Genomic DNA, 25,250 nt, shown 5'->3' on the forward strand with positions numbered 1-25,250 from the left:
GAACCTGATCCCGGCCTCGGTGCACAAAAGGATCCTTTATCAATTCCAGCTTCTTATCATGAATATAAAGAAAACAGGCAAAAAGACAGACTAAATTCTGGTTAATAGAATAAAGACAAAGACAAGACGATTAGATCATAGTCCGGTATTCAGAGAAATTAATTGGATGATGATAAATACTGTTTTTCCTTTCAGGGAACTACAGAGCAGCAACCTTGTCAGACAGAAGCAAAGAGAGTCTTCTGACCTTTACCGTCTGAACTTTCAGCTCCGTCCTGCTCCGACTGTCTGCTTGTTTTATATCTGATGAAGCACAGTGCCTCTGCCTCCCCGCTCACAGGTCTGACAACACAATCCTGCTGACTTCGAAGATGCTCAGCAATCCAACAGGACAACGCTTTGTCTGAAAGTAGAAACTATGTTGCTTGACATCTTGACAGATAATGAAATGCTTACATGTTGAGAGGGTTTTTTTTTGTCACGGTAAGATGGCAACAGGGCATTTTACAAAGCTAAGTGTTTTAGAGAATACTGACATACTCTGAAAAATAAGATAAGAAGATGAACTGATCACTTCAAGTTATTACAAATTTCTCATCACATAACTTAAAAACATTTTAAAGGTATAATATGTATTTTTGTGTTGAGTACTTACATTACCTCCAATGTTTTAAACAGTTAACAAAACCAGAGAAATCTGTAATTTTATAGTTGTAACGGGACGTGTCTTGTCGTGGCCACTGCAATGATAGACATGACTTGTTTATCATTGCCATGGAAACACCGGATGTTACATCCCCATTATTTTTTTTGTTATTGTTTTGATAGAGAGCCCCCTGGCGATGGAGTTTACATACTGTGCATTTAAATAAGTAATCACGTGTTCAAGATTTACAAGAGAAAACAAAAAAAAAAACGAGATATGTTGAGCCTGTCTAGAACGCATTGACACTGAGTTTGCGCTGATCGGATGAGCGCCCTCGGACAAGTGCGTTCAAATAGGAAGGCTGAAATTGGCGATTTTGGGCCATTTTTGTGAAATTCACCTTTAATTGGTGGACTTTCTGTCGGGTTTTTTGAAACGCTGCAAGAGAATTGACAAGCTTAATATGCGTACCAATTTTCGTGAGGGTATGTGAAAAAACCCTTTTTGAAAATTTCAAGGGGGCGCCACTGAGCCATTTTGTGTAATTTGTATACGAAACCACCAAAATATCAAATTTTTTGCCAGACCTGATGATGGAAAGTTTGCTGAGTTTTTGGGCACGGGCACGAGGGTCCTCGCTCACTCTTTGAGTGCTCGGGCCCTAAATATCGTATTGTGAGGCCTCTGATGATTCCCACCCCTACTAAGCAACACTGTGTTTGGGTCCAAAGCCGACCATTTCTTATACACATGTGATAATAAATGGGTAAAAAGAGAGATTCTGGGGCGCTGGTGGCACAGTGGTTAGTGCGCACGCCCCATGTATGGAGGCTGTAGTCTTCCAAGCAGGCGGCCCAGGTTTGAATCCAGCCTGTGGCTCATTTCCTGCATGTCATTCCTCTCTCTCTCTCCCTGATTTCAAGCTCTATCCACTGTCCTATCTCTACAATAAAGGCACAAAAAGACCAAAAGTAAATCTTTAAAAAAAAAAAGAGAGAGATTCTTCTATGAAGAGGTTCTCACAGCCCCGTTTTGTGAAGTTTCGTCTATCACAGGTTTATGATTCTAAATCTTTTCCGATTAACTTTCACAACTTTGAGAATTAAAGTATGTTACAAGAGCATCAGGTCGTCACACAGGGAAGCATTAACTCCGCTAAAAATGTAAACCAAGTCATCAGATTGACCAGAGCATGCAAAGTGAGTCAATAAAACACTGCTGAGCGGCCTTTAAACATTCAGTCTTTCACACAAGAACTCTTCATAAACACTCCAACACCCCTGGGAATGTTTTTTTTCTACTGTGTGTGATTAGAGGACCAGTGCAGCCCTGCAGGGAGCGCTGAAGGGAATTACTTTTTTCTTACTATTATTATTTTTTAAACAGCGCATGCAGGCTCTTCTGCAAACGCTCTTAACACCGTCTCCAGCCATGGAGTGCAATCACAAACACATTATCCTGCTAACCAGGGGCCTTTGGATGGAATTAGGCAGAAATCCCAGAGGCAGCAAACTGAGCTGATTAAATGTTGCCGTCCTAATTGAGACAGTCAAGTTAATTTATGAGGAATCCCTGATCTGTTTCCTGCTGCATGAGAGAAAGCCATTAATAAACTCTGTGTGTCTAATAATAAGTTATGACAACAGAGGCTGGTTTGTTTTAACAGTATACTCTGGAGAAGTTCACATATGTACTTACATTTAGTAGGAATTAACAAAGACTGGAGTTTTTCTGCATCCAAATAATTTCTGTGATTTCCAACAAATCCTTCTATACTTCTATGTTCATTTATTTCTCACCTTAAAAAATGGAAAACTGAGGATTTGGTGTTGGTGTAGTGACATGAGCCTCAGACACGAAGTGCAAAGTCTTTGAGCGCTTTTACCTTGTTGCATCTTCTGTAACTGTGTTCCTGTGGCGCCATCTGCAGGATACAGAGGGGAACATCAACACTTCCTTCAGCTTGGCTCCAGTGAAGGTCTCACACACTGAAGCTTGGCGAGAATCTGCAGATCAATCAATCAATCAATCAATCAATCAATCAATCAATCAATTTTTATTTATATAGCGTCAACTCATAACAAGTGTTATCTCGAGACACTTTACAAAAAGATGGAAAGAGGTGTATGAAAGTTCAGAGTCAGTAAAATGCTGAACATGGTTCAAAAAAACGTTAATAGCAGAGTTTAAAAAAGAAGACATTCAACAGACCAAAAACTTCCTCATCATGACAAACATTATTTTCCTCATTTTGGCAGATTCTGACGTCCTCTCAGGACTATTACTGATTGGCATGTCCACTACAGTAAATATGAAAAATGTGAGGGTGGAAACTCTCAAAGACTTCCTCATAGCAAACACACAAACACAAGTTTTCTCTCTCATGTGTGCATTCACATCATATTACTGCATGTATCTATCTGGAAATCTCAGTTACTACGTATTTGACCTGCCTGAACAACTATCCCAATCCCTCTGAATTTGATTGGCTATTGGCCTTATCAGATGTGGGACTAATTCGTGTAAAGACTGCTGTCAAGCCAGCCGCTCCTCGCTTTTACATGGTGAAGTGAGCCGCCCCTAAATTTGAAGTGCTCACGTATTCTGATCTTTATGGTAAATGCTCCGGACTCCAGAGCGAGCAGGAGTAACAGACAGAGAGAGCGATGAAGTGCTAAATGTCTAGGTCTTAACATAAAACTGACTATGAGATACACGTGTATGAAATGGGAGCAAACAGAATACTGTTCAGGGAATAGATTCAGAGGTCGGTGAAATTAATTTGAGAACAATTCTGCGACTCTGCGGTAACTTCCGTTTTTCAAAATAAGGTGGAGCGTCTGGCTTGACCGCAGTCTTTACACGAATGAGTCTAAATGATTCTCTCTGAATGTTTATTTGCAACAGCAGAAAAAACTATAACATGATTGAAAACTAATTAGCCTACTTTAGTTAAAAGCTGTTTGTGTTTTGGACGTCTGGGGTCGCCAGAGTTAGGGGACCACTGACTAAATGACCTATGCTTTGATTACCATTGAAAGCCACAATTTTCCCGGGAAAGAAAATGTATGTATAACCTGATAATGAGATGCTAAATTAAATTAAAACTGCAAGCGGTGATGAAGGGCCCTCACACCCCTCTGCATGTCGGGGTGTGTTGCGACCGCGGGAGTGCAGCAGCAGTGGAACGTGGCTAAGCAGCAGGCCGTGCAGTTCGATTTGTGTAAAAGTCGTAGTACTGGCATGTTGAAATAGGCAACGTAATGTTGACTAATGTTATGTCAATGTGTTCAGAGGCCAACCCTGATCATACATGTGAAATTTCAATGAGATCAGACAAAGTATCTGAGATGTAGTACTTAGTCCTTGCAGTAGGGAGCACTATGGTTGAAGTTGACTATTGTTATGTCAATGTGTTCAGAGGCCAACCCTGATCATACATGTGAAATTTCAATGAGATCAGACAAAGTATCTGAGATGCAGTACCACCTCTTTCCAGTAGGGGGCGCTATGTTAATGGAATAATTGTATTAGTTTAGATGTGATCAGGCCAGTACTGACATTGTTCATGTGAAATTTTGAGCAAATCTGACATTGTATATGGGAGGTAGTACTTATTCTTTGCAGTAGGGGGCGCTATGGTTACAATTTATTATTGCTATGTGACTGTGTTCAGAGGCCAACCCTGATTATACCTGTGAAATTTGGAGCAAATCTGACATTGTATATGGGAGAAAGTACTTATACTTTGCAGTAGGGGGCAATATGGTTCAACTTTATTATTGTTTTTGGATGGTGTTCAGAAGCCAACCCTGATTATACCTGTGAAAAGGTTAGTCGAAATATCTTTAAAAAACAATGTTGTTTTGAACTCGTTTCCGTTTCACCTGTAGGTTTCTTCTTCTACTGTTGTTAATAGGTACACTTAGTGACGTCACGTAGCCTTGTGCTGCATTCACGACCTGTAGGATGACTGTAAATGGAATCAGAAAATACCCAAAATACAACAATTCAAAGTAGAAATGGAAAACCATCTACAAACACCACATGGACTGAAAGACAAAAAAAAAATGAACCCTGTTACCCTGTTTTTCTGTTGTAGTTTATGTTTTTTGTTTGATACCCATATAGTTGTAGCCTACATATATGTACAGTATAATTTGTGTGTCTTGTGCTGTTGTTGTCTTTGCCTTGAAACAAAAAAAAAAACCTTGTAGGATGACTTTCTAAGCAAAAAGAAAGACTTCGAGGTAAATTGCTCTTTTTGTGAAATGCATCCTGAAACTGTCCCTCGTATATTTCGGTTGTGCTCATTTTCATGAGTTGTGGAAAGATGTAAACTCTTTTAGCGTTAAAAATCTTTTTTTTATGACTCTGACTTGTACTGCCAGAACATCTTATTTAGCTGCTTTGATTGCAGCTCTAAGTTCCACATACAAAAATCCAAATTTACAAAGAGAAAAACTAAATTCTCTGTGCTGATGAAGGAAATATAAATATATATGCGTGTTCAAATTTCCTTTACACTAAACAAAAAAAAGCAGTAAAAACAGTCAGTGTTTGCAATTTATTAAATTTGTTATCATTTCTTTGACTTTGTCTGTTCTCTCCCATTCTTGTTTAATTTCCCCCCCCCTTAATATTTTATTTCAGTTTTTCCTTTATTCATATATTATCTTTCTTTTCTATGTAACATATGTATCTGTTATTTTAAATCGATATACATGCCTGTTAATGTTTTGTACTAATATGGTATAAATAAAGTTTGTTGCAAAAAAAAGACAATTTATGGAGCCCCTGAAGTTGTGCGTGCAAGTTACTTCTGTAACAGTATCTGAAGTTTATATTTAATGAACGTTAAGTGTCCTTATAGTTCGGTCGACTCTGCAGAAGACGTGTTTCTATTATCCTGCGTAATTACAAAAAAAGTGTCTGCAGAGGACAAGGTGGAGGCAAAAATACGACAGCATAGAAATTGTCCTCCACATTTTGCATTGTCCTTGGAGCTGCATGCAATTCTCAGTTGGCATGTGTGTCTCGACCGTCTCGACACAACGCTGGCAAACAGTATTTAAAGTATTAGTGGCGGTATCATAAGTGAGTCTCACATCTTTGTTTAAAAAGACACGCAGAGAAACTGCATCACTTTTTGTTTCGTTTTATTTTCTACTGAGGGCAAGCTGAGTTTCCTCACTCAACGCTCGCTGAATGAAACACACAACATGAAACACAAACAGGGTAGGAACTGATACAAAAACATTTACATATTACATTAAGGCAAAGATTTGTGGTTTTCAAGGTGTGGCGATACATTTAGAGGGAAAAACTGCTCCTGGACACAAGGAAAAATGTGAACTCAATCCAAACGCCCTGCAGACTCTATGGTTCAAATATTATCATGAATAAGGCAATGATTTGTGGGCATGCTTTACATTTTACAGTAATCACAATAAAAGGGCGGGAGGAGCTCAGTAGAGGGACTTGGGTCGGTAACCAGAGGGTCGTCCGGTTCAAGTCCAGGTGCGGACCAAAGTATAAAAAGATGTTCTGGTGGCTGGAGAGGTGCCTGGTCACTTCCTGAGTACTGCAGAGGTGCCCTTGAGCAAGGCACCGAACCCCCAACTGTTCTGACACACTCCCAGTGCAGCCGCTCTCACTCTGACATCTCTCCACTAATGCATGTCCACAGGTCCTGTTTGTGCATGTGTGAAATTCAGACCTGTGTGTGTGAGAAGCATGTCTCTCTATAACAGAGTGTAAACCAGAATTTACCTCAGGGAGCATTAAATATGCTTTTTTACAGGGGCATATCAGTTTGTCCTAACCGTGTTACATTTATTGAAATATTTTTTTTTTAAAAACATTTCATGACATTTATACTGAGGCTACAATTATCCACTGCAGAGTGAAAGAAAGGACTAAGTTCATCTGTCATTGTCAGTGCTTATCTGTTCATCCGTCACATGATGTCAAAATTACATTCACACTCATTTAAATGAATGTCTGTAGCTCTTGTGCTGTGGAATCATTTAACTCGTACATTAACGTCAAAGTGTTAACAAAAAGGTATCAGGACATTTCTTTCTCAGCTTCAACAGTTGCTGATATTGTATGTGTGGCCCAAAGACAAAGCCTCCTAAGTTTTATACATCAATAATTTCATATCAAAATTTCTAAATGTTGCTGAAAGAAAAAGCGAAGTCATGAGCGGTTCCTTTCAATATTATAGGTATCCAAAAAAACAAAAAACATGAAAAAAACAACTCTGAACGTAAGCGTGAAACATAAAAGTTTGTGTTTTGTGTTGATCTCATGATTGTCATTTTCCTCTTGAATAAATAAACATCACGTGGCCTCAAAGTGGAGACAAAGAAAAATTACATTCTAATGAATCATACATGCATGCAGTCATGTTTGGATGTAAAATCGTGCCAGAAGTTCAAACTTCTACAATATACATTTTAATATTCTGCAGGCTCATCGCATCCCATAGCGTTAGCGGCAATCCCTTTATGATAAATCTTTTTTTTTTTAAAGTAATATATAAAAGAGAAAACAAGTTGAAGTAAAGACTTTTATGGATCTTGTCATGAAACTATATTCCTCTCTAGTTTTCCTTATAAGTTCAAAAGAGTAGTGGTGTTAAAGAGGTTAAAGGCTTTATATGTGATTTTTCACACTTAAATGTAATAGAAATCAAGTATATCCTCTGAAAATAACTCTGTGAGTCATGACTGTCTACAATGGGTGTAACACCCGAGTCCCACTGTCTGTGATGTTTTCAGAGTTTTCAGAGTCCTATCTTCACTTTGTTTACATCGCCTGGACGGCCGGCTGACTCCTCCCCTCGTGTATAAAAGTTGTTTAATTGAGGGACTAGAGAAAAGAAGAATAACATACTGTACTCACTGCTTAACTGTGTTTCTAGATCACGCTCATTTCAGGTAAATTTACATGCAGTGTGAAGATACGAGCATAATAAAGATCACTAGCATTAGCATGCTAACACAACAATGCAGCGCGAGTTGTTTTGGTCAAGGGTGACATCTGCTGGATAAAAAAATTGCATATAAAGCCTTTAAAATGACAGCACAGTTCCTCCACAGAAAGACAGATGCTGCGTCATCAACGCTATCCATGCTAACAAGTGGAATAATTATATTAGAAAACCCTTTTCAATGCTAACATATTCATTTTTCAACATGTCTTCCATATACTGTGTCCAGGTATATATCCACACATCATCTAAACCTCTTTTCCTGTTCAAGGTTGCTTGGGGGGCTGGAGCCGGTCCCAGCAAGTAAATCACAGGGCTGACATATAGAGACAGACAACCAGCCACATCTACAATTTAGAGACACCGTTTAACTCTAAAGATGTCTTTGGACTGTGTGAGGAAGCCAGAGAGGGCCCACGCATGCACGGGGATCCTGCACAATGAGGATTTGAACCAGGAACCTTCAGGCTGTGAGGCAACAGTGCTAACTTCTGCACCATGTGTGCTGCTAAGTCTTGTCAAAGCATCTCTATTTAAGTTTAACTGCAAGAGAAAAATGGACAGTAGTGAGTCTGAGTTCATCTGTGTTTGTTAAGTTATTGATAAAGTAAATAAGCAGGTGACTGTTGCTGACTGTAAAGGCAGAATGAGTAGAATTTATGGCTAAATGCAAGCAGCAAATTGCATCGTTGAAAGATACAGGAAGAGCAGCAGAGGTCAGATTTAGAGAGAGTGAAGAGGGGGACTTAGTGCTGTTAGCCAGAAGAAAACAAAACATTGAAACAAGAAACAAAAAACAAAAAATCAAATCTCTTTTCTTGTCAACACAAAACGTGTGTCATATTTAGTTTCAACTAAGAGCACCCCACACCTTCTACCTTTAATGTAGCATATATACTTTAAATGTTTGGCTTCAGCATTACAACAGGTGCAACCTAAAACGATAAATACAATTTGTCAAAATATCTATAAATGTCATTCCAAAAACAGGCAATATTAAAAAGTTATTATTAATGTTAGAAAAATGTGTCTGCTGAACATTACGGGCTCTATTTTCATGTCAGCACGAAGTCTAAAACAGATAACGCCTTATGTGTTTGTGCATCAGTGGCTCAGTCTGTAGGGACTTCAGGTCCCCGTACGGACCAAAGTCTCACCAAACCCACTGCTTTCATGTGCAGCTCCCTCACATCGACATCTCCCCCATTAGAGCATGTCCACAGGATCCTGTTTGTGCATGTGTGTATTCCTGGTCTAAGTGCATGTAGCATGATTGAAAAAAAGTCTCCCTCTCCAGTTTTTCTGTTAAGTTCAAAGTGTGGTGGTGGCTAAAATGGCAGCACAGCTCCTCTACACTAACAGACAGATGCCGTCCATGCTCACAAGTGAATACCTTATTCAATGCACAGCTAAGCTGAAAACGGATATTTGTAATGGTTTTCTCCCATTTACTGTGTCCAGTTTTACAAGTCAGTTACCTATACTGCTTTTCCCGTTCAGGGGTGGGGAATCCCAGCTCTCATTGGGCGAGAGGTGGGGTACACCCTTGACAGTTCACCCAGTCAATCACCCCTCATTTAAATCACCATTTAACCCAACAGGAATGGCTATGGACTGTGGGAGGAAGCTGGAGAGAACCCCTGCATACACAGGGGAGAACATGCAAGCTGCCAACAGGGATTTGAACCAGGAACCTTCTAGCTTTGAGGCAACAGCGCTAACCACAGTGCTAACCACTGCACCATGTGTCCAGGTAAGTTTGGTCGACTGCAAGAGAACAATGGAACAGATGGTCAAAATTGAATTTTACCTCAGGGATTGATAAAGTAAGTCTTCCCTTTGTTATGTTGTCGCATTACGATTGATATCTAAACACCTGTGGACAGATATACAAACAATATGTTCGCAGAAACACCATCTCCCACTCATGTAGTAGTGTAGTGGTGTTAATGAAAACACAATGTGTGGCGATTATGCAAATCATGCACACTTTGTACGTTTCTTCAAACCTATCAGATGATGTGAATAGAAGAGGATGAAAAATAAGATACTAAACCGAATTGTTTGTTCTTTCCAAATTTAGTCTAAAGCTCCACATGCTTGTATTATGAAGCAAGTCCAACACCTCCGCAGGATATGTTTACTCTAACTGCTCCAATAAGCCTGCTGTAAGTAGACCCTGCTGTTTCCACGTCTGGCTGTGAGCACGCTCACAGAAGAGGGATGATGTTTGAAGTCAATTACCAATCACAAACACAACCAGCAGCAGCCAGCCAACTCCCACAAATGACAGTAAATTAATAAATAATGTATACGTGAACACGTATTCAAGGCTAGAAGGGAAGAGCTGAAAAAAATTCAGGAAGCACAACTTGCACAGAATAAAATCACAAACTGTGCAAGCGGGTAAGCTCGGCTTCTGAAACACTCCTCCATCATTAGGAAGTAGATCAGACGTTAAGTAAAGGTTCCTATAAATGAGGGATTCTGTTTGAGGCTTACTCTGTCAGCTGCTGCGGCAGAGCTTTCACATGATGGCAATCAAATAACACAATCACTTACACTAAATCAAAACTAGTTTCCGCTCCTGTCTTAGAAGTAGATTTGAAGTCAGTACCTGGAGAATGAATACACCTGTAAACATATGAAAGAAATCACAAGAGAGAGTTATTGGGATCTCTGTTCGGTTTGGTTCACTGAGGTTCAGGGTCAAGAGAAGCGATGGTAGTTAGGCGGTGATTTAACACGGGTTCATCTCTTATCTGGAACTTTACCTGCTTTGTCTGAGGTTAGGCATGTCCACCATTGAAGCTCTGAGTGTTTAACCTGGAGTTACCCCCTCTCCCTCATGTTTGTGATTGACTGAGAGGATGATGAATAATTACCGAGCCAAAGCCTCTGCACACAGTACGCTGAACCTGTACGTGTGATAACAGCAGGGACATGTCCTGCATGAAGTGAACTTTGTGCTACAACAAGAAAATAGAGCCCGATGTCTTGCTGTTAAGAGAACTTTTCATGTGTCATCTAAATGCAATATATGTTTTGATGTGTATGCAAAAAGCCTTTTGGAGTGAAAGCTTTTCTGATAATAAATAATCACAATAATCTGTCACATGTCTGTACGGTGCAGGAGTCCTGCAGGGAGTTCATTCAGGTCTGTTGCGTCTCCTGAGGCCCGACGCTGCCTGCTCCGCTCCGATCTCCTCAATGTTTGTCTCACACGAGCTCTCTAACGAAGGCATCAGCTGCGGGTCCTCCACCCCTTCCCCCTCCTCCTCCCCCTCCTCCTCCTCCTCTTCTAGACCTTCCTCTTTTCCATCTTCCTCTTCCTCCCCTTCAGATTTCTCTGGACCAAGCTCCTTCATCTCCTCCCCTTCTGTCGCAGCTTCATCTTCAGCTTCCACATGCTTTTCATAGTCTTTCCCAGGAGCCTCTGCTGTTCCTCCAGAGGTTTGATTCTCTGCCAGAGAAGCTTCCGCCGCCATCAAGGTTTCTCTGGCTCCGAGCGACTCGATGAGCTCATCCAGATTACGCCCGCAGGACGCCTCTGAAAGTCAGAAAGAATAGATGTTTACTGCCATTTGTACAGTACAGTACAGGTACATTGGAATTTTTGTGCGTTTCTCCCTGAGTCAGCTTCTACAAAAAAGTTAAAATTATACATAAAATAGAATAACATTATAAGAAAAAAAGAGTAGAAAAGTACAAATAAAATAAAAAATTAAAAATGTAGTAACAGCTAAGTAAATTAAAATAAACTGTACAGAAGCTATACACTGTATTAAAGCAAAGATATAATACAAAGAAAATAACGAAGGGGAACACTGTACAATGAAATGAAAATATTTTTTAAAAATATGTAAAAAAATGAAAATAAATAACAATAATCAATAGTTAATCAACAGGGAAAATACTTGAGAAATTTCTACTAAAACTTGGCATTTAATATGGATGAATTGTGGTCTGAAAATAAAAAACTGCACTAGAAATAAAGACTTTCGGTGTGTGGACTTTAATGTTGAAATGAGTTTGGCAGTTTGACTGTTGCCCTGATGCTTCACTCAGCTCCACTCTGATTTTTCCTGCCCGCAGTGAAGTAACTCTCACACTCGTGTTTCACACAGATGTGAAAAGAGGATGAAATTCTCTGATTTGAAACCACTCGGCAGCTTTTAATTTGAACAATGAGGCAGGAAGTTTAATAGAAAACCGCATCCGAGGAGAGGACAATGGAAGCAACGGGAAATGTGAAGTGAACGGCATGATATCAGATTGCAGTAAGGGTCATTGTGCTAATGAACTGAGAGCAGTTGAACATTGTGTACATAAGACAGACTGGCAATTCCACCAACAAACAAGGAGGAGGTGCAGAGTTAGAATAAAACAGAATAAACATTGAATTAAAACAGGAGCAGATAATTAAACTTCTTTCATCCTGACTGAAGTGCAGGAAGGTTTATAAAGAAATGGACAGCACATTTCAACATTTTAAAGTTATATATATTGTGCTGTGTGGTGCAGTTTGAGCTCCAGCCTGTGCACATGTCCATTAAAAGCACAAACACATCAGCAGCAGGTGGATTGTGTTTGTTTTACGGTGTCACAGTTCAAGCAGCAGCTGGAGAGTTTCACTGCTATGAACGACCGCAGATTGTGAGCGGAAAACAATCCGGCGTATAAAAAAAAGGGGTTAGTGTCAGAATGCACAAGTTGTTAATCAGCCTATTTTTGATCCATGTCGTCCACACTTTCAATCAAAATAAAACCATCAGAGCAAAGGACGAGTGCAACGATTGTAAAAGTTCATCACTAAATAAATGAATGCAATCCGGAAAACGGTTTAGTGAAAGGAGTGTTCCCTTACATCAGTTCTGACCAGAGAGCACTGATGTGTTTCTATTGTTTGAAATGGAAAAAAAACAACAATGTTTTCTGATTTTGTATTCTGTTAGAGTCTGGGTCCACATAGGACGTTTCTTTGCCTGAGCACTGAAACGCCCTCAGCATCAGCAACAGACGCTAACTGGACTCTTCTCCTCTGTCGCCCCCCTGTGGTGGAATGAACAACCAAACTCCATTGGATCTGCAGAGTCCCTCTGCACCTTTAAGAAAAAGCTAAAGACCCAGCTCTTTCATGAATACCTACTAACTTAATGATGATGGTCTCCATATTATTGATGATGATGATGGTTGTGACGATGGTTTTTGTTTGATAACGACGACTTATAAGATGGTTTCTATACTGATTAGAGCTCTCAAGAACTGCCCTCAATGTTGTGCTTTGCCTCTGGTCACTTCCTGTCAGCACCTGTGTGTCCAATCAGACTCAAAGCTGATCGTTTGCTCTTACTGACATTGTTTCCTTTTTTCTAGATCCTTGCTTGTGTTGTACTTACTCTCTGATGTACGTCTCTTTGGATAAAAACGTCTGCTAAGTCAATTGTAGAACATGTCCACAGTTAGAACTTGCATGATCCTATCAGTGTGTTTGATTTAATTACACTAAAAGAAGACTAGGCTGCTAGTAAACACAATGATTGTTACGTTGTATGTTGTTTTGTCCCCCTCTGCTGGTTGTACTTTGTAACTGTTTGTAACCTGTCGACTAATTGCTTTTGTCTCTCCCTAGGGTGTGTATGGTTGGGGGTGATTGAGGACGGTGCAAATAAGTAGACAGAAACTGCCCGGCTCTCATGTCTCTCTCTCTTCTTGGCTCCTGAGAGTCACAACAGAATGTCTATTCAGTATCAATGTTGTCTGAGTAACCTGGTAGAGTGTTTATCCTTTTATCACGGCTTTTGTTCATTGTTTTAAGGGATCCTGTGGTTTTGGTGGTAGAGGGTGAGTGCCCGGTCCGACGACCCCGGTGTGGGCTGGCTTGGGTGGCTGACCTTTCTTTTTTATTTTGTTTTGTACCCCAGGTTTTCAGCTCATAGTTTTTTTGTTTCTTTGTTTGATTGTAAAAATAAACCTTTTCTTTGAAATGATTTAATCTCTGATTGATTTATGTTCGACTCCCGGGAAAAAACGAGTCATTAATTTAGGGGGGGGGGCGTTCCTGATGACATATCAGGCCGGCAACTCCGACTTCCGAGATCAAATGAAACTCACCAACAGGTCACATCTCCCTCACTGACCAATCCAAATAAAATATGGACGGGGCTAATGATATCAGCTTTGTCCACATACATTGTGGAGGAGAAACTAGTCCGACTCGTCTTTTCAGGGGTTCAATTTCCAGGTCTAGAGCTGCTGCTGCTAATGCCACGACATGATTCCTTTACACTACTCTCATGTTTTCTTGGCGACATTTCCTTGAACAAAGTAAAACATTAAGCAAACAAATCTATTAAAGCGGGCATAACAGTCACAGCTGAGGGAAGCAGAAGATAGTTTTCATAACCTAGCAACAATGAGCGTGAGTGTGGGCGCAGCCAGCACAAACACGTCCTTATTGGACACACATCCTTATTCAGATATAACCATGAGTTTTAAATTATCCAGGTTATGTTATCTTTATATAAATGTAACAAGAAGTATCAAAAGTCAGTCACATGTTATATTATCATGTCTCTACACACTCTACCACTCAAGTTTTATTTTCATCTTTTTAAAATTGAGACTTCCACCACATTCATCAGATTAAAATCAGATGCAAACACTTTTCTTTAGATGTATTTCAATGTGGCTGCAGTGGTCAAAATTCAAATGTTGGTTTGTCTCAACACGACGCGCAACACTGACGGCACGCCGACTCATTCTGCAAGCCGTGGCTGCAGCGTGAAGCGCGGCTGCATTTTACTACACGTTTTGCAATTTATTTGGTTATTATTGAAAAATTCTCCCAATCTGTTATAATACTGTCTGTTTGTGTGAAGATTCTTTTCATGCTTGAGCTGCTGTTTCAAACGGAGTCACAGACAAACCTCGGTGCAGCGGTGTGAACAGTTAACTGCATTCATCACATTTTGAACAATGCATCCGCCTACCGTTGAGGTTCAGGGGCGGACATTCCATTCCCCTCTTCTTCATCAGGTACCGGATGGTCTGGAGTTGAGACATGATCTCGTTCTTCTGCTCCTGAGCCACCGACTTCACACTGCGGAGAGAAGAGACACAAACTACATGAGGATAAAGAACTAATGTGACTCAGAGGATTTACTCTGATCTCTGATCAAGTATAGTGGTCACGCTGCCCTTTAACAGGATCCTCAATCGACTCGTGAGACACCCAAAGATTCCCAGCCCTAGTGACAACACTTATAAAAGTACAATTTGAAATATGAAAAAAGGATATTGTCTAGTTTTCGGACTACTCAAAGCGCCTCTACACCGCAGGTCTCACTTCTGGGGTGGCAGTAGCTCAGTCTGTAGGGACTTGGGTTTGGAATCTGGTAGCTGGAGAGATACCAGTCCACTTCCTGAGCACTGCCGAGGTGCCCTTGAGCAAGGCACTGAACCCCAAAAACAGCTCAGGAGCGCCCGCTGTGGGCAGCCCCCTCACTCTGAGACCTCTCCATTAGTGCATGTCCATAGGATCCTGTTTGTGCATGTGTGTGCAATTTTAATAGAGGATAAATTATTATTATTATTATTATTATTATTATTATTATTACACATTCATACACAATCACACGCTGAAGACGAAGCAGCGGGGGTTAAGTGTCTTGCCCAAGGACACATCCTCATAAGGCTGCAGGAGCTGGGGATCAAACCCTCGACCTTCCAGTTGAGAGACAACTGACTCTACCACTGAGCCATAGCCGCCCCAACAACATGTACAAAAAGTTCAGCATTGAGCAGTAGAGATATTTCAATATTGCACAACAGACTGAATGATCAAACAGTGTGATAGTTAACTGTCAGAATCGCTCCCACCACTCTGACTCCTAACATCACCTGACAGTGATCTTATTTAAACTGCAGGCCTGACAAAGAAGAAGCCATAGAGACAGGAGAGCACAGGTAAGTGAGGTTCATGTTCCACGATTGTTTACACAAAGTATACAGCCAAGGCGTTGTGTGCACACACACACACGCGTGTGTAACGACTGACCGTGAACATGACTCACCAGTTAGTGAGCGGGTCCAGCTGCGTGAGGATGGAGTTGAGCATCCTCTCGGTCTGTGCTAACCTTTGTTCCAGCTCGTTCAACTGGTTTTCTGCGCACACACACACACACACACACACACACACACACACACAGAGATATGAACCACACATCTGACTTACTCTCTGTAAACAAATATATGTTTGACCAAAGAAAACACACATATGCAAACAGAGAACCCCTGTGCATGCCATACACACCTGCCTCCACGGACTTTTTGGCTCCTTTTGTTAATTTGGTCTTCTGTGCCTGGTCATCTGAGGACTTGATCTGTATGAGATATGATTAAAAAACATTTTACACTCAGTGTCGGCTCTTAAAAAACGATTACATTCTCTCTATAATTTGGCATTTTGTATCTTTAAATACCTTCAAAAACTTGTACGCTGCAAACACTCCCACCCCAATGGCATAGAGGGGCATCAGTGTGAACACGTAGCCTTTGCTGTTGTTGTTGTTGTTGTTGGTCTTGTACTTGTCATTCTTCAGCTCTTGTTCCATCAGCTTCTTCATCTGCTGCACGTTCTCAGGGCTCTGAGGGGAACCAGGGGCGTTCGCGTTGATGGACTGACCTCTCACCGCGCTCGGGCCCGAACCCGCTGCTGTGAACACAATACCACGGCGGGACAGGTGGTGAGGAATCCAGGAGAAACTACACCTGGATAAAAGCTTTCCCCAGAGAATGTGTCACACAAAGCTGCCTGAAGAGCTTGTTCACACATGTCCCTCACAGCATGAGTTTCCCTTGTCAAACGGGGGGGGGGGGGGGGGGGGGGGGTCTCAGGAGACAAGACAGGGAGTAATAATAAATAACAACAATCCAAGATGACGACAAAGCCAGAGTGGAACAACAAACTCATGCCAAATATGATCCTCCATCCTGATAATAGCTCCCTCTGTTTTAGTACAAAATCTACAAACACAGAAACAACATTGTACACGGAGTGCAAATGGAAAACATCATTTACCAGTCAAGGACAAAAGTGTGACAAAAATACAAATAAACTAACTAAAATATTTCAATATTATAGAGTAACACACAACATAACTGCATATTGACATGTAATGAATGATAAACGAAGTAGAAAAACAAGGCAACATAAGAAGAGGCCGATCATTTCATTTTTTGATACTCGCAATCATATCGTGAAAGGAATTTATGAAAATTAGCTAGAGGGGGGGTCCCCACCAGAGGTGAATGCTATATGGGGGGTCGTTGGCATGGTGGAGTTTGGAAACCCCTTGGCTAGTTCTTAGTAGGGCTGGGCGATATGGATCAAAACTCATATCTTGATATTGTTTAGCTGAATGGCGATACTCGATATATATCGATATTTATTTTATTAACAGTGAAAACACATGGAAAAATAAACTACCTGTTTGTGAATTTAAAAAAGTAATATTATAAAATAAAAATGTTCCTTAAATACAATAAAAGAGAGAGAGAGGAGGAGCAGGGTGAAGAGGGACAGACAGTCAGTCATCATCAGTGAGATGAGAAAAAGGTGACCTGGCACTTCTGTAATGTTATTTTAATGCAACATAAACTATATCAATATTAACGATATTGTCTTACCCTATATCTTGTTTGAAAATATATCGATATATCTTAAAAACTTGATATATTTCCCAGACCTAGTTCTTAGTGCAGGTTACAGGAAAGTAAGCCTCTAAAAGTGAATGTTGTAAGAAGCTGCAGACGCAACTGTGACTGGCCTGCATTCAAAAAGTAGCATTCATTCAAAGTGTTTAGATTGAGGTTTATTACAGACTAAGAACAGCGACGTAACACTAGCTAAGTATAGTCTATATCGCGATATTAAATTGCTTTATATCGGCAGAGAAGACTTATAGCATAACCTCTTTCCATGTAAAATAGACAGCTAAAGCTCTGTCAAGGAAGCATGTCGCTGCATGATGTTTCCTTCTGAGGGGACAGTGAAGTTTTCATTACCTTTACGGCTGTACCGGGGGTCAAATCTGGACTCCTTCGTCCCGGAGCCGCCGCCGACACCAAACATCCTGGGCAGGACGACAAACGTGAAGAGCACGGCCGTGAACGCCAGGGCGACTTGATGGGATGTTGACAAAACCATCGTCAACACCAACGCCTGTAAACCAAAATGTGCTGCGAGCTGAGGCTGAAGAGTCTGGACACGGAGGAGGGGGAAGTGTCCGCGTTAACCAGGCTAAAAATACAAAGGTAAACAACGCTGTAGTAGGAAGCTAAATATCGCCTCTACCTCCCTCAAACAGCTGTGCAGAACTGCGCTGCAATGACGTCACCGGGACTTCTGGGGTGGACCTTTCAAAATAAAGGCATCAAACGTCGTCTTTTATCTTCTTTGGCTGGACGTTTAGCATAGAAAATAAATACAAATAAAATAAACAATCAAATCAACAATAACAACAACAACACTAACAACAAGAATCATAATAATAGTTATTATTATAATAATTGTTGTTGTCGTTATGATGATCAAAATAATATTCAGCTATGGTTGTGCAATTCTGTGTCTGCCTCTATGTATATGTAAGTATGGGCACAAATTTACTTGTCTTTTTCTTGTCATGTCTTTTAATTTGTTGTTTTATATGCTCTTAACTTCTGTTAATTATACGTGTGTTTTGTTTTAATGCTTGCTGTAAACCATGTTTGTTTTAGACACTGAATAAATAAAGTTGACCTTGGTTAATGTGCTATGCAGAGGTCATGGGGGTGGGTTTGGAGGGGAGTTAATTAAGGAAAAGGGGGTATGGAGTTAAGGGTGTTTGTATCTACATTTTAACTGCAGTGTATACCCTGGGTTTCTTTAATAAAACAAGATTAAGATGTATAATCTATTAATCCCGCGAGGGGAAATCACATTTTTACACTCTGTTGTTGAACATGCCACACACACATGCACTAATGGACTCAGTAATGGAAAGGTGTCTGAGTGAGGAGCTGCCCACAGTGAGGTCTCCTGGCTCTGCAGTGCTCAGGAAGTGAGCTGGCACCTCTCCAGCTACCAAACCAATTTCCAGACTTAGTCTGCACCAGGACTTAAACCAGCAACCCTCTGGTTCCCAACCCAAGTCCCCCTACAGACCGAGCTACTGCCAGCCCTGATTTGAAATTGATAATTTAAAAACATTTGGACAGGGACGTATCATGTAAATTGACTTAGTAAAATGGACTTGATGGCAGAGGCTAGTACATAACGAGTCCATCAATATGATTCTCATTTATATACATTCACATGCTGCAGACACAGCGGCAGGAGCAAATTGGGGTTAAGTGCCTTGCCCGAGGACACTTCGACATGTGACTGCAGGAGCTGAGGATTGAACCCCCGACCATCAGGTTTAAAGACGACCAACTGTAGCAATGAGCCACATCTATAAACTGATTCTACATCCCACAGCATAAGTAGCCTCAGCAAATTTTCAATGTTAGCCCCTAGACGGGCCTTCAAATTAAACAGTATGGCTTATATTAACAGGATCTCCATCCATCATCCATCCTCCCATCTATCCATCCAACCACCTTTTTCAACGTTCAAACTATAGGCTACTGATTCATATCAGATCGTATATGTATAATAGAATGTTTTGTGTTTTTGTCCTTTTCATAAAAGATGAACACATTAGCCTGCTTGATTCCAGTGAGATACTTTTCTTAGCACAGGGACTTTCGAGTTTATGCCAAAGACATTATCATGTTCTGCTTTCTTGAGGGTAGAAAAACAAACATGTTATGGTCAGATCAATTTGGACACTTGAGTGTATTTCTGGAAGCAGTGGCTTCTCTTAATGCCCTCTAATGTTGGAGGTTGTGGTTAATTGGTTCTGATCACACCCCTTAGTGAATGCTGGAGACGACATCATGTATCTGTTCCATCATGTCAAACAAAGTTAACAAGGATATTGTTACTTTGGTCATGTCAGGAAGTGGTCTTTGCTTTAAGTGTGGACCTATCACAATACAAAATTAATGAGCATTAATAGACCACATGCATCCCAAATACATTGGAATACAGGAACATCAGAAACACTTGACTCCGATGAAGAAGACATGGGGATTGTGTGGATTCTTGTTTCATAAAATTCATAATGGGCTTGTTTTGTGTGTTGTTGTTGTTTCCCTGTGTTCCTGGGTTAGGTTACTGGAAGAGCGAGAGAACAACCTCAGGTCACCGTTCTGCTGTGTCTATCCTCGGGCTAGCTCAAGTGAAGAATAAATCCTCTCTATGCTGATCATGAAATGTGCAAATATTTGTCATACAGTGTTTTTTCATAGAAAGTGAGATGAGAAGATCAGGTTTGTCTGCTAAATAAAGCCCACAGTGACAATGTGGTAGCTGTGGCATGCGGCTTTACAAATGTGATATCTGGCTCACCAGTAAACAAAAAACTGCAATGTTTGATTTGTAAGAAAAGTGTAAGAGGAGTTGAAGTTTTACAGGTGTAATACTGTGCGGACAAGTGGTTACTTAGAAGTGGTGACCTCTGGGAGTCTTTAGAACTTTAGAGGTTGTCAGGCCATAACTTTACTGAGGTTTTAGGCAGGATTTTTTTCTCAAATGGTCCTAAAACTAGAATGACCACATGTGACTAGTATGTTAACGTATTACTGTCTGATTTCTGTGGATGTGAAAGGTTTGACTTGGTCATGCTGTAGGCTGCAGACTGTGCAATAACAAAATATAATGAAAAAGATTACTAAATCAACCACGGCATACAAGCCTGTTTTACAGCATTGAAAATGTTCCATCCAAAATGTCAGTCACCTCAGGAAATCAAAACAAAATCAAAACAGATGCGTTATTTAAAAAATTCACCCCGTACAGTATGTGCTCATGATGCCAATAACTAATCAGACCTATTTTGTTTTTGGTACCAGGCTGTAAACATGTTTATGTATGCTAATAAAACTCACATTTTTGAATGTGGTGTGTATGTGACTTCAGGGGCTCTGCATTGGCTTCATTTTTCAACACCGGAGGTCTCGCTTGGTCATACGTTACTTTTATTCAGGACTTTTTGAGGACATGCAACAATTGTGTCCTTCTCTCAATTGAGACAAAGTTAATATGCTGGACGATTTGGAACATACTCTGTAAGAAGAAAAAACAAAATCAAATAGCCTAGTGTGCTATTTATTTCCTTGAAGCCCACTCATTTACTGCTTTAGTCATGTAACTGTTAACCATAAAGTTTATAAGAACATACATAACGGTATTCTCATTTATATCATCAAATCATCTGAGGTTTTGGCAGATGACAAATAAAGACAATATTTTGAATACATTTCAACAAACGTCTTTTTGGCTTTTATTTTGAAGGCAATGCATCCAAACTCGCAGTGACCACTTAAATTATATCCGCTTTCAACCCATCAAGAAAGGAGCGACACCGCCCCCTGTCGTCTTTAGCAGTACTCTACAACTTGCTTTAAAACACAGTGGAACCTGATACGGGTTTCCAACCACTTTATTTATTTATTTTTGAAACATATTTTAGCCCTTTCAGAACATAAATGTGAAGAAAAAAATACTCCATGGGTTCTTTCATGGGAGGGGGGTCTGATGTAGGAATTAAATATTTGTTCTGTATTGATGTTTTCCTTACTGGGAGCATATTTCTCTGCATGCACTCATTAAAAGAATATTACACACCACACTGATTGCTTTTTTTAGGACAGTAGCAGTATATATATTCTAACAATAACACAGCTGTTATATATTTATGAAGTATCTTTAGTATGAGACATTTGAGAATTTTTTATTTACAAAACTTTTTATTGTATTTTATACACTTGTATTTATTTATATATTTGGGAGAAAAACCCCAAAGCATGTCAGCATAAGCATCATTAAATTTGCATTTAACATATTTAGTTGATATTAGTATTTATCTGAACATTTGCTCATCCAAAGAGAGAAAAAGAGAAGAACTACAACAAAGCAAACAAACAAAGAAGAAAACATGGAGATAAAAGCAAACTGATTTTATTTTGGGTCTGGAGGATGGTTTTGTTCAACCCTATTACAAAACTAAATGTTATGGAGCCCCCTGGTGTCAGCTGAGGAGGAACAAAGAGCCATGTGTAAATCTGTACTGTTGATTTACAAATCTCTGCGCACCATGTCTGCTGATTTGCAATCAGTGGGCATAGTTTCATACGCGGTAAACTGTGAGCAATTATGTTTTTTATGTTTTTTCCTTCAGAGAACAAAAAATTGACCATTTCCATGGCGACCACATCAGCCAAGTTAGTCCAATGTATCTGGATTTAAAGGGAAGATTGAATGCATCGAAAGAAGTCAATTGAGGTGTTTCATGCTTCTGATTAGGATCCTCCTGGTCCCCTCCTTTTGGAGGTTTTCAGGGCATGCCCAAGTGGGAGATGACCCCGGGGTAGACCCAGAGTTCGCTGGAGGGATTATATATCCCATCTAGCCTGGGAACGCCTCAGAATCCCCCAGGAGGAGGAGCTGGAAAACATTACTGGTGTGAGAGGAAAGTCTGGGTTGACTTACTGTGCTTGTCGCCACCACGACCCAACCTCAGATAAGCAGAAGAAAATAGATGGATGGATGGATGGTTTGCCTGATTCTCTGCTTCATGTAAGGCAGATATTAACACCCCTGTCTGATATCATGCTAGTTACCTTCATGAGTCTATCTGCCCTAGGTCTTGAATGTGAGGATCTCCCAAACTTAAAATCTTAATGATGGCACACATCAACAACAATGCAATGACAAGTGTAGACTTATATTTCTGATAATGTTTGCTGAGCTTCCCAACCCTACACACACAAGTAATGGGAAAGCAGCCATCAGCACAGCAGTCATAGTTATAGTTCACAATGGCAACTGCAGTTTAGTCTAAATCCTTTAAAGACATCATTGTGTTATCAGCTACCTGACTTGTGGTAATATGTCTGCCTTATAGAAGTCCAAAAAGACCAGTTGTTTAATGCCATGTGGAAATAAATCTTTTCAAACAATGATCTGTCTTTCTGGCTTGGACTGATAAAATTAACAGACCACAACATTTTCCCATACAGAAAATACAACACATACATGTCAGGCAAACACAAACATATGATTGGTGATGATGGTAAACATACAGCACAGCTCCAGCCCCCATACATTGAAATAGGAATACAATTAACACACCGAAGTCAACGATATTTAGCCGTTGAATGTAAACAGAAGTGCACGAGATCCTACAGCTAGCTACTACATAAATTAGCAAATTAGCAAGTAAATTAGCAAGTAAACTTTACTCAGCAAAACAATATTAAACACAAATGACAACTCAGCAACAGTCACAAAACGTGACAAGACTACTTATGTCACTTAATAAAAGGAGCCTTGCATAGATAGAGATGAAAGATACAACTGTCTATTAAATCTATATCTCAAAGGAATAAGATCACAAGATAACTTTACAGAAAATGAAAGGAACACTGAGTGAACACAGCAATACATTTTGACAAACTTCAATTATCTAAAATAACCCCGTTACATAGGGTTGATTGTCAATGTTAATGTAGGGTGTGTATTTGAAAGAATTTCATGATGGAGTCTTTATCAGAAGAATGGCTAATTCATCTATAACTCGTGTCTCAGGGCCCCCTCCCCTTCCAGCCGCACTACATGGACTATTCCATGATGCACATCAGCGTGTTTGAGGAAATGATTGACGCGGCATCACAGGTGACAGAGAGAAAAGAGAAGAGAGCGGGAGACAGAAGATAGGAACTTGGAAACAAACCAATATGAAGTGAAGCTTATCTAGCACAGCAGAGAAAAATGATGTAGCGGGAGGAAAGAGAGAGGTTGATTTCCAAGCTGCTAAAAGTTAGAACTTTTTTACAACAGTAGTCTACTGGCTGCACAGTGCTGCCCCGAAGTCCTGTAACGTCATAAACACAAGCTTAAAGATTCCTGCAAGTGAAGATGGTGAAATAAAGAAACACACAGAGACAAAGGAGATGAAGAGATAGGCAGAATGAGGAGATAAAGAGAAATGAAATACATTTTTTTCAGAGGCCGCACGCTGGCTCACTTCAGCTGTATGAGCCCGAGATAGAAACGGTCTTTCTTGTGATTACTCGCAAATTACGGGAATAAAGTTTGCTGAAATAACAGCATCATAATGCTGACAGTGGCGGATTAAGTCATTTGGGGGCCCTCCTGCATTTGTTGGGCTGATGTAGTGGCCTTTAAGGCCCTGACACACCAAGGAGACCGTCGGCCGTCGGTGAGCGGTCGCCCCCCTAGTTTTTGCAGTGTGTCCAGCTCCGTCGCTACCAGTCGGCCCCAGTTGGCCTTTTTCTGGCCGACCCTACATGTTGAATCGGAGGACCCGTCGCCGGAGCAGTTGGGTGTAGGAATCTCTCCGATTGGCTGTTCAGCTAAACGAAACAGGAGAGCCAGTGCACAAGAAGAAATACGGAAGCACCTCTTCTATTCTTGTTCCACTAATAAAAGACCAAGGGTTAACAATGCCAGCGCCATTTTCAACTTTTTATCAGACATTATTCTCCATTAGAAGTACCTATACTACGAGTGTTGAGTGACAGCGGAGAGAGAATTGTCTTCTCATGTCACAACAACAGTTTATTTATGTTCTTCTTCGTCCTCTTCTGGTTTCCCCTTTTAGGAATGACGATTACAGACTACCGGCGCCTGCTGGCATAGAGAGTTATTGCCTCACACGCATGCGCAGAACGTACGTGGTGGTTGGCCGTCGGCTGCCGTCTTTGCGGTGTGTTCTAGTGCAACTTTTTGGCCAAGACAAAATGAGAAGCCGACACCACAGGCGGCCTTCGTCACCACCAGTTTTTGGCCGTCTGTTTGGTGTGTCAGGGCCTTAATAGTTGATACTATAAAACTGGATGTTTTATCCTTAATGGTTTACATTATAATGCATCATTAAGAATTAAAATGTAGCATTATAACCCAAACATTAAAACATGACAAGCTGCAACCGTCTACAATCGAGCACTTGTGGGACTATCTGGGAATTCAAAACACAAACCGTGTAACACAACAAACCAGTAACAAGATCATGGATACAGTAGCCATAGTGGTGTGGTTAAAGTATTTGACTTTAATCCCACTGCTCAAGCGATGATAAATTCTAAGACTGTATTGTAGTATTGTATCACTCATTGTCAATATATGCTTAGAAAATGTTTCTTAAAACGGGCTGTTTGTTTACAAGCTGTCGATTGTCTCATCTGACTCCTACTCTGTGGCAGCAGTAACAGGCATAAAAACAATCTACAATATAGAAATAGTTCATCTTTTAGGCATCAATATGTATTTTGGTCAGTTTGATCAAAAGTTAAAAACTTCTCCCAGGAGCTTTAAGACACCAAAGTCCAAATTAGGCAGGATTTAAATTGGTATTGAACAACAAAAAAACAATTAGTAAGTTATTGAAAATGAAGTATCCTTCCAGTTGTCACAACTTCAGAAATCAGCCACCGGGA

The 25,250-nt window shown here is 40.4% G+C and overlaps 2 protein-coding genes and 1 long non-coding RNA gene across 6 annotated transcripts in view; 1 reads left to right on the forward strand and 2 right to left on the reverse strand.

The window, feature by feature from the left end:
* The window catches only part of LOC132956315 (uncharacterized), a 295,674-nt gene that overhangs the window by 168,959 nt on the left and 101,465 nt on the right, over window positions 1-25,250 (reverse strand). The gene's annotated exons all lie outside the window — the stretch shown is intronic.
* The window catches only part of LOC132956295 (NXPE family member 3-like), a 146,927-nt gene that overhangs the window by 15,025 nt on the left and 106,652 nt on the right, over window positions 1-25,250 (forward strand). The window lies entirely within an intron of this gene.
* ccdc107 (coiled-coil domain containing 107) lies at window positions 5,803-18,032 on the reverse strand. Of its 3 annotated transcripts, none has more exons than XM_061029443.1 (7): window positions 17,718-18,032; window positions 16,127-16,356; window positions 15,958-16,027; window positions 15,719-15,809; window positions 14,636-14,745; window positions 9,202-11,193; window positions 5,803-8,945 (listed from the first exon to the last, which is right to left on the reverse strand). In XM_061029443.1, the coding sequence occupies exons 1-6, from the start codon at window positions 17,851-17,853 to the stop codon at window positions 10,793-10,795; spliced, it is 1,038 nt and encodes a 345-aa protein (XP_060885426.1). In that variant the 5' UTR covers window positions 17,854-18,032; the 3' UTR covers window positions 5,803-8,945; window positions 9,202-10,792. The 3 variants fall into 3 exon arrangements, with proteins under 3 accessions (XP_060885426.1, XP_060885425.1, XP_060885424.1); XM_061029442.1 differs by having other exon boundaries at window positions 16,127-16,359; XM_061029441.1 differs by having other exon boundaries at window positions 16,127-16,359; window positions 17,712-18,032.

This window comes from Labrus mixtus, chromosome 22 (assembly GCF_963584025.1).
Source record: "Labrus mixtus chromosome 22, fLabMix1.1, whole genome shotgun sequence".
NCBI lineage: Eukaryota > Metazoa > Chordata > Actinopteri > Labriformes > Labridae > Labrus > Labrus mixtus.